General features: G+C 39.5%; 1 protein-coding gene across 1 annotated transcript in view; it reads right to left on the bottom strand.

Annotated features, from left to right (window-relative positions):
* The window catches only part of LOC145406009 (uncharacterized), a 70,512-nt gene extending 68,240 nt beyond the window's left edge, over positions 1-2,272 (bottom strand). The window contains exon 1 of the mRNA XM_080277196.1: positions 2,179-2,272. Coding sequence (XP_080133322.1) covers positions 2,179-2,272 — 94 coding nt within the window. The remainder of the gene's footprint in view (positions 1-2,178) is intronic.
* Positions 2,273-10,691: the final 8,419 nt, after the last annotated feature.

Here is a 10,691-nt window from a genome sequence, read left to right on the forward strand (position 1 = left end):
AGTTCAGTAGCCTACAATATTAGGAAATTTCTGAACCAATATAGTCTGCTTCTTACTGACAATTTGATTATTTTTTTTCCCTTAACTGCTGATGACTAATGATCATTTTAGAAACAGTTTGACTGCACGATTAGCCTAGTTACTTTTTAATGACAAAAAAATTCTCAGTAAAACAGGTGATGCTGGGTGATGGTTTTTCACAGGTTCACCAGAGTGAGTTAACTTTGAAGTTTTGGCCTGATAGGTATAGGTATTGGGGGTTTTCAAGGTCAGGTTTAGTGGTAATCCCAAATGGTTAGATTAAGTTAGGATGCTTTGACAAGCCCAGTCATTAAGAGTGAACGTAAACATGATCCTGTAGATGTCCATGGTGGACAATATGAACAACTAAACACACAGTAGTTCAAAACTGTCTAGTCCATGAATATACAACACCAGCTGACCTACTGTACTACAGTACAGTAGGTCATAAAGAAATCTGATCCCAAGTAACTTTTAAGATAAAATTAATCCCTGGGTCATTATTCTGTTGTGAAAAGCTGATCCACCCTATGACTACAACCTGAAGCCATATCAAATTAGGTTTGATTAGACTAACTTTGGGTAAGGTGAATCACTTTTCCATGAGGATCAATTATCTCTCTGACAGTAGTCTACTCTACTGACCTTGGTGTGATATATGTGTGAAAACTTCAGTTACTACATGGAAAATCTTCCAGGTGAGATAACTGTATGACTGCAGACAATACTATTGCTCTATTACTTAAAAAACAACAAGCTCCTATAAACTGTACTATTATGAAAAGCTTGTCTAGCTCTGAGAATCACATCACTGGGTTTTAAAAGTTGTTGTTCGTTATTTCTTTTATTAATCGTAATGAAACATAGTTATTTATGCTTGCAAGTGTATCTAAACTCAAACCACCAATAACTAATAGTCTGAATACAGGATTTTCATGTTCCTTTGACTAAACAGTGAAGTCATTATTTCCCTAATCACCCAAACTCTAAAATCTTTAAGAAAATGGTGGTACCCACAAGGAACTACATAAAAAAAAAAAAAAAAAACTAATACTTTAACATTCATTCGGCAATTTTCATAAAAGAAACCTGACAATCATGCCTAACCATTTTATATTGGAAAGCTATATTTAGGTTCAATAAAATACAATACCCATGATTAACAATGAAGCTAACTCAAAAATAAAACATAGGCAGCCAACTATTCCTAACCCACTTTGACTTAATATACCACATCCAGGTTTCATCAATACAGCACACAATGGCAAAACATAGTTAATCTCATGTGCCTACCCATAACTGCCAAACATCAAGCCACCTAACTCTGATATCTATCCCAAATTAATCCACCATACCACACCTGGGTTTCATCATGCACAAGTGGCAAAAAGAGCTGTTTAGTAGTCCAAAATAACTGCAAGTGCCTAATAATCATAATTCACCCTAAGCCAAGCCAGACAAGCATGTCTTAAACAATCAAATCATGTCAAGGATTAATCAATAAACTGTAAATAGCAAAAGCTAGAAGTAAAAAATCAATAAATTTCACTTGTGTATTCATCATACGTGGACCTAAACAAAGCCACCCAATCAAGCTTGACCCATCTAATTACTATTTTCGCATTTTTCCGTCATTTCGGAGGCTGGCAGGTATATCTCTTGCACATGCCATCCCACTGTGCACTACTCGTATCTGTACCTAACCGCAACAATGATTAAATAGACGCTTATACTCACTTCCATATCCACTTAGTTATAAGCTAATCCATTATGAAATTGGTCTCGTCAACATGTCACTGTCGCTCACAACACTCAGGTTATTTTTCACTCAAAATTCCACCTGTTTACCTCTCCACTTGTGTCGTGGCTTTTATTCTTATTTTCTAGCGTTAAAAATTATATGGCAAAAAATTTTGGCGCTCTTTTTTCTCACGAGAGCGCCATCTTATGATTTGGAATTCCCGTTTTCGAAGAGAATTGTCGTCATCCTCTAAACAAAGGGCAATTATGGCTACCGGAACAGCTTACCTCGCCCCATTTTTCTTTCCACTGATGCTTGAGGCCGAAAGCAATGTGCCTTCAAAGTTCCAAAGCGTGGTATTGAGAATTGGTTAAGTTATAGCACGAAATTCACAACAACAATTCCCAAACCCAAACATCCCTCGCCGCCATGTTGTGACGTCACGCCAAAACCCAGCGCTCCACCAATGAGAGACGCCAGATCCCTGACGTCACTAGGCCTTAACTCCATATCGGCTTGAGTTTAGGTCTTTTAAAAACATTTAATTTGCAAAACATCTGATATTTTGTAATTCTGTGGCTGGGAAAGATGTTCTTATGATAGTACATCTAATACTGAAAGATTTTTCTCTTTATACTGACATTTTTAAGGCTCTGGGCATCAACATTTCCAAATATCATACGTTCCAATACTATTCATCCCTGGTGCTGAGTACAGCTTTATGAGACAAGGTTTTATGCGTGGTCAGTGTGCAATTATCCGAGTTCCCAGGCTACTTGTAGGTGTATTATTTTCTCTTGGTAGCTAACACAGGTTGCTTCATATACAAGGAAGAGCATCAGTATGTTAAGTAACAGCAACTATAAAGAATCACCTAGCAGCACATCATAAGCTGGTTGTTGATAAACACTTCCAGTTAACTTTCATGCAGCTGATGTAAATGTGCTGATAATGTTGCCTAGTGGTAAACAGTGACCTGGATGATATAATGGCGAAAAATATGGATCCCAGTTATTGCATGATACAATTCAAGTATAAGAATTTCGCTGAAGGAGCTTTCAGTGATCCATAAGGTTCACCAGCACATCATTAAAAACCGTCTATGATGACATTACAATGGCATTTAACGAAATATTCTTAGCTCATCATAATATATATAGCAAGCATTAGCACACCAGTGGCACCGCGTGAGGGAATTATATATCACAAGTTGGTACTTGCTGCACTACTGGAGAGCTCTGACACAGGTTTCGCTACATAACGAACTTAGCTGTTTATAGGGGTATATCAGGGAAATAAATTCTAGGCACATCATGCTGTTCAGTGTTGCCACTTCTACAGAGTTATCTGTTGATCTACAGATTTTGTACCTATTTTCAGATTGTCAGATTTTGTTTGATAAAGAGGCTTAATCTACAGATTTTCATATTGGAAGACATTTTCAGTGTATATACAGACTTCGTTTCCTTTGTGGATAAGAAGAAACTTATCAATTATAAATATTACATCTGCCTTTTGAGATATATATTTTTTTAAGTTCCACACTAAGACAATATTTCACATGCTGTGTAATCTAGCACCTCCACTGGGAGCTGCTCAGTAAAACATCTGCTGTATTTTTAATTATTTCACCTGGAAATACATTGTATTTGCTCTAATTCTTGTATGGATCCTGTGCTATAGTGAGTTAATATGAATGACTGAATCCGACTTACTATCACGCAACAAAGATACTACACTCCTTTCCAGTTTAGCTTATGACCAAGTGTTGTCGGATTGGACGGTTGCTTTGACTTGTAACCAAGGAGAGCCATTCCTATCTCATAAGGAAGGTCCATCAAAATTCATGCAATCACAATTTTGTATTCAAGTTGTGTGATAGGCCCAGTTCCATGAGGTAACAACTGGCCATACACAGTCCACTATTTTTCAAAAAAAAAAAAAAAAATCCCTGCCATATTTTGTAACCGCTCTGTGGTATTATTACAACCAAGTTCTACCTTCAACATGTAGTATATGAAACCTGTGGTCAGTTAGGGAAAAATTCGGGAGTTTCAAGGGGAAGGCTGTGGAAATTTTGGACGGGGTAGTTCTCCATTTCCACCCACAGAATGGTCACTTTGAGGGATCTACAGATTTCTACAGATTTTTTGGCGTCCAGCTTCAGATTTACCAAATTTTTTGGTGGCAACACTGCTGCTGTTTCAGGAGGTTGTCAGTGCACTGAAATGGTAATTCCAGTACTGACGTCTCACACTGGCATATCATATTTTTTATTTAGGCTATTGAAAATACTGCCCCATCCCTACAGGGGCTGTATACAGATCGAAGGCAGAGGAAACGACAGGAAGGGAGGAGGGCTAGAAGGTGGTAGCTGCCTACCATGATGTGAGATTTGAATTAAAGATATCTCATTATCAGAGAGAGAGGGAGGGTTTTTGAAACAGCAGGTTGGAATGAAGCAACATACAGTATGAAACGATAAATTTGTCAATGGTCATTTAAAGGCCTTGAGTGAAGCAGATCAGGATAAACTGTTGAGTACTAAGCCGGGCATAAGCGTGGACGTGCCTTGCTTGCCTTTGGTATAAATTATTATATGCGACAACTCAGACCCGAAGAGAGAGAATGGGGTGGCTTCCTAGTATTCAGGCTCCATCCTCCATATGCAGATCTACAGGGAGCGTGTAAGAAAAAAGAAAAAAAGAAGACGTTTGCCACTTCGCTCACTTGTGCTTGAAAGGGACACTTGCATGTGGTGAGATGTCCCTCCGCTACTTCCTTGTACAGCAGCCTGAAGATGGTGGGCTGCAAAAATGTATCTGAAACCTGCAGACCATCAGGTTTATGTCAATGTGAACCTGGAATTGTCATTACTACTACTACCACCACCACCACTAGTGCTAACTACCACTACTACTACTACTACCACCACCACCACCACCACCACTAGTGCTACTACTACCACCACTACTACTGCTACTTCTACTACATTCGTATGACATCTCTTGTATCTGTTTTCTGCCGGAAGGACAAGGAGAAACGAGTATTTTCCCATGAGGAAAATTACCGTATATATACTGTTTTTTTTTTTTTTTTTCTGGAAGAATGGAAAAGACGAGACCATAATCATCACACGTGTCTGGTTTTTGCCACACTAAGGCCAAAACAGGTAGTTACATACTACATAGTACATACAGCCAGAATTTCTAATTTCTGATTTTATTTTGAGGACAATGCATAATGCTCACATACGGTTTTTTTTTTTTTCATAAAAATATTACATACAAATTTTTCTTATTCAAAAAGATCTGTGTTTTGTGGTGTTGGTTATATACGTCAAGGGTTAAAGATTTATCAGTTTTACACATACAGTACGTACGAATATAACTTGATTTATACTTTAATTCAAATACTCCCAGTGGTCACCAGCAAAAGTATTAAAAAAAAAAAAAAAACGTTTCACCAGATTTGCCGCCTGCGGTACGACATGCTCTACAAGTCAAAACACAACCACGTTTCCCAGCGGCTGCGGGCCTGCGGTTCTCAGTATAAGACGAAAGACTTGCAAGATGGGTGGATCAAATAAAGCGTATGTTTACCAGTGGATGTGATTACCGTCTGAAAGGAAATAAATACCAATACAATTTTATGCTGATTACGTGTAGACACATGCCTGCTGGAGCATATTTCAACCTCTGGCCAGTCTTGAATGTGACCAAACTTCCTCAGTTGGTGTGACTGGTGTCTTTCGGTCACTTGGAGTGGTAGCTGGGCTTGAGCTGGTGTTTGGAAGGCATGATTCTTCCTCGCCTATACTTCTTGTCCTTTGCAAAGTCTATTTTTCGGTCTAGGAATATTTTCATAGTTTCTCCCCCACCCATTATATTCAAACAGCACTGGATCTGGGTTTTCTGGTGCTGGTCTTCCTTTCTCCCATCCAATGAAATGCAAGGAGCAGAAGGCATGATTACGAGTGGCTTTCCACCCCACTTCCCTCCTGCACCTCTCTTCCCACACTTTTCTTCTTATGTCATATTGAATGTCAATGTTTACAAAGGCTGTCGACAGATACTGGTACGCCAGGCACCACACATGTCTGGAGCCGAGACCGCTTTCCCCATCTTTGTACAGCAGATAAATTTGTTAATTTAACTTGACAACAATATCCATGACTTTAAAATGGTGTTAGTTCACATAAAGACGGATATTAATATAGCTACTCAGTCGTACTAATCGTTATTTACCTCATACATAACAGATTCTAGCAATGTGAAATATAAGCAGTTTTACGCATATAATCTGTAAATAATAATACTTTAGACACATTTTAACCATTATTTGCTTCTCAGGCAGTGAAACGTTTCAGCATATATGAGTTGAGAGATAAATCGTAGATTCTTTGCCGAGTTTGTTCTTTTGCCACCTGCTATCCTCTGTCCGTAGGAACCGAAGTGTCTGACGAAATTTTTTTGTTCTTCTTTTAATACCTTTCCTGGTGACCACTGGAAGTATTTAATTAAGAGTATAGATAAAGAAATATCCGTACATATGTGTAAAAACTGATAGATCTTCATCCCCAGACGTATGAACATCACAAAGTATTTTGTAACCATATTATTAGGCACCAAACACACCTTAAATGAATGAGAAAAATTTGTACATAATACTTTCATAAAAACACCCGTATGTGAGAATTATGCAATTAAAAATTCTGGCGGTATCTAGTAGGCTAACCACTTCTTACTGCGAACCCTCCTAATGCGACAGGGAACTTGAAAATCCCATTCCAGGGCAAGACATATTTGTGTACAGTAAAGCATTCCCCTTCACTTGGAGATTTTCGTTCATCTGTCGCTTATTCCTCGTAGATCAATGACAGGGTAAGCCACTACTATGGGTCTATATCCTTTCCATAGCATTTCTTCGTTTCTCGCACCATATTCTAGTGTTACAGCTCAGATGCTGTAGCTCTTCGGTTCATCCTTTCTATAGCACTTTTTTGTGACAAACACCACATTCTAACATTAATCTCCTGTGACAGTTCAGTGGAAGAATAAGAAAATATTTCGGCTGTACTGAAATCCTTTCCATGACACCTTTTCGTGACTAACAGCTCAGTGACAGAATAAGACAATGCTATCTGCGTACTTTCCCTAGCACTTCCTCGTGACTAGTATCGTATTCTGATGTCGATCTTTTGGTACAGCTCAACACTCAAGATGAAGAGAAGGCAGTTTTAGGTCAAGTTAAAGTGAACAGAACGTCACAGGTATCAGCCAAGAAGAAAAAAAAAAAAGTTCTTCAGCCTGAAGTCCTCTGGGTTCACACTGAGATCAGCCTGGGATTGCAACTAATAATAATAATAATGATGATGATGATGATGATAATAATAATACCGTAATAATACCACTATACTACTACTGACTCGACTGTTGGATTATCATTAATACCATTCCTCATCTCGAATTTCATGCAAGAAAAATTTTGTGACGGTTTTCTGACTGGTTGATCTGAGTCTGTACGAGTTTACTTCCATAGCCTACATAGATTACCGATTATGCACTGTGGATTCAGGCGGCACTTGCAAATCAAAGAAGTCGTAGTGTGGATATATATAGACGGCACTTTTAGCTGGACTATGCAGTGTAGGCAACTAGGCATGAATGGATGGCACTTTCGGCTGCATTATTGTGTGATGTGACTGAGGAATAATGGCATCTGCAGCGGAGTTTATTTGGACCTGTCTCCGTTACTCAAGTCACAGGGTCAGCCTTGGAAGTCTGTTGAGCCCACATGCTGTGTCGGCGATCAAAAGTCTGGGTTTTATACAAATGATCTTATGTGCTATACCAGTGATAAAGTCCTCGGTTTGTTAGAAAAACGAAAGATTTTAAGTGCTGTACTAATGCTAAGTCTTGGATTTCTTAGAATTACGAAGGGGTGTAAGTGCTCGGCCAGAGATCAAGACATTTGGGATTTGTATCCTAAATACTAGTGATGTGGATGTGCAGTACTTTATATCTGCGACGGCCGTACTATTAAAACTGAGAGTACGAAGGTGTGGACAGGCCCCTACTTTTTGTTGACAGTTTCAGAAGCATGTGTGAAGGAACATGTCTGACTTTTCAACAGTATTTCGTAGGTGACTGCATCCCGTCATGTGATCATATGTAACACATGTGTTCCGTACACAAGTAAAATTTGTGGAGCTTGTTTACATCTTCCCGCACTCACTTAGAATAGTGTGATCTTACGTCTCTTTGTGATGTTGAAACGCTGGACCCTAGCCAGTGTGATGAATTTCAGGCGTGACCTGAAGGGCGGAGCAGCTGTCTTTGCACCCTGTAAGTGCCTTCTGCCGTTTAGGTTAGGCAGTTCGGGAGAACTGGTTAATTTTCACTTGTTGTTTCGTTAGCCAATGCTATCGGAATTAATCTACACATGCTGTTGCTTAACTCTGGTCTGTCTGGCCGAACAGACCCGTCGACCGCAGGTAGGCAACTTTTTCTGTAGGAAACAGATATCGCCTTGCCAGGGTCGGGCCAAGGTCCTTTCCCACCGCAAGGTGCAAGGAATTAAGAAGATATTTTTCTCCTGGGTGGACGCCACAGCCGTTTGGTTCCATCCAAAGTACACAGCATCATCACATGTTGGCCCCTCGTCAACGTCTCTGTGCAATTGTAAATAGCTGCTTTGTTATGATTTAAAATAAATCTTACACATAATCAGTACTTCCTACAATCTATTTGCGTGTGATGATACTACTTTATATTTCGGGTCACAAAAAAAAAAAAAATGAAAATTCGACACTTGAAAAATTTAGTGAAGGGATTGTGGCAGCAGAAAATTACGATTATGGGAAAGGATTAATTCTGTCTATTACTGTCCCTCCGAGGAAAAGGCTCGATCCTGCAATGAAGTTTGAATGAGATGATACAGATATATATTATTACTGGTATATAGCTCCCGCCAACGGCGTTTAGTATACTGTATACTGACCTAATGATATTTTGAGTATGCAATGTCTTCACCGTTGTTGACTGCATTCGGTAATGTATAGGTAGGCTTATCAAAGCTAACAACCAAAGGCTCACTTTAAAGGTAAAAATTAGGGACTGATTTACACCCCTGTCCATCCAGCTTTAGTAATACAGGCCTCTAACCGCACGGGCAAAACCTCCCTCCAGCCCCTCATATTTTCACGACAAGAAAGGCATTCCAGAGATATCCAAAATGACATTTGAGAACTCTTGTCAACATAAATTTTGAGTTGTCTTCAGGCTTCTCAGGTTCCTTCCAGTACAGTTTCACAACCGTTGGTGGTACAACGTCTTTGCAGTAAATTCGAGGTTCACATGCCTATGGATTAGCTTTACAATGAGCATCTTGGCATCGTCTTTGAGTCGTCCATATCCATTGTCCCTCTGTTCAGGGGGTACTTTTTGGCTAATAAGTGGCTTGCATTGTTTGTTCACCCGGGTTCCACAGCTCTTGTCGATGTGTTGTCTTCAAGTCTGTCTGTGCACTATTGGTTGGCGGGGCACAGATCCAGGAGTGTCATTGTTGGTTGCAAAATGGGGCTAAGATCTGGCCCAGTGTAGTCGACTGGTTGTTTCCATAGTGTTGGGACTTTTTAAAATAAAGAACAATACAATGATTTATAGTTCATTCACCTTTATTAGGCGGAGATTTTCGTCCTTTTGCATACAATCTCTCATAGCTCAGTAGCAGAATAAGACAGTACTACAGCTCTATATCCTTTTCATAGCACTGTTTCTCGACTATCATTATATTCTAATGTTAATCTCTTATTGCTCAGTGTTTAAGATGGAGAGATGGCAATTTTGCTCTATACATTGTTCTCTTCAACCACTATCTCTCATCTTTCATGTTGAGCTATAACAACTGACAAACACTTGAATATGATGCTAGTCACGAAGAAGTGCTATGAAATGGATGTTGAGTCGTAGTATTATCTTATTATCTATCACTGAGCTGCAGGATTTTACAAAAGAATTAAAGTCTCTGCCGAGCTAAAATGAATGAACTGTAGTTGGTTTGTTCTCATCTGACAGCTGGGCTACTCACAGAACTTGAATAATCAGTCGTGATTGCATAAAATTCGATGATCCTTAGTTATGAGGCAGGAATGAGTATCTTTAGTTACTGGTAAAATCAACCCTCCCATCTGACTACACTTGGTCATGAACTGAGCTGAAAGTGATTACAGATATTTGTCAACTGAATGGCGAAAGAAAGAAAGAACTGAGAAGAAAACTAGCTTGCACAACAAATCGACATATTTTGGGGCTGAGGGTTCGCTAGCCATTTTCATTACCCAGTTGAATGCAATCTCTTTATCCCTCCATCCGATGTCGTATTTTTTCATTCTATTCTTGCTGTCTTTAAACGGTTTTATTCAAGGAATGGGATCCATCTGTTAGTAAAGAAACTGATGAATATAATATATGTAACTTCTCCAGTTCAAAAAGTCCATGTAATCCCTTTAATTCCACGACGTACTTTTGCTTTTTCTTGCTATCTTTAAACTATATAGTTATACCAGTAAAATGCCTTCGTCGGCGAGGTACGAGCGAGGCCATTTAAATCCGATTCCACTGAAATGTCGCCTTACTCCCCGAGGATGCTGGAGTATATTGATGGCTATCTACATAGACTTCAAGTTTCATGTCTTTACGATGAACTGTCTGGCCTGTGGTCCTCTTTTGAAGATTTTCGACATGCTGCACTTGGCGCGTGTCACGTGCCGGGTGCACCGCCGGAGTGTGATGAAACCTGTCAAAAACAAATTTTAAAGAATGGGCTATCATATGGTCCAAACCACGTGCAATGATCGGCCCTGTGGTTGCTGAAATGTAGGCTACGCTTCTCAAAAGCGTCGGGCCGGGCTTATCCTTGGGCCGGG

This window comes from Coenobita brevimanus, chromosome 69, assembly GCF_032717465.1.
Source record: "Coenobita brevimanus isolate Jiangsu-jjx chromosome 69, ASM3271746v2, whole genome shotgun sequence".
Taxonomy (NCBI): Eukaryota; Metazoa; Arthropoda; class Malacostraca; order Decapoda; family Coenobitidae; genus Coenobita; species Coenobita brevimanus.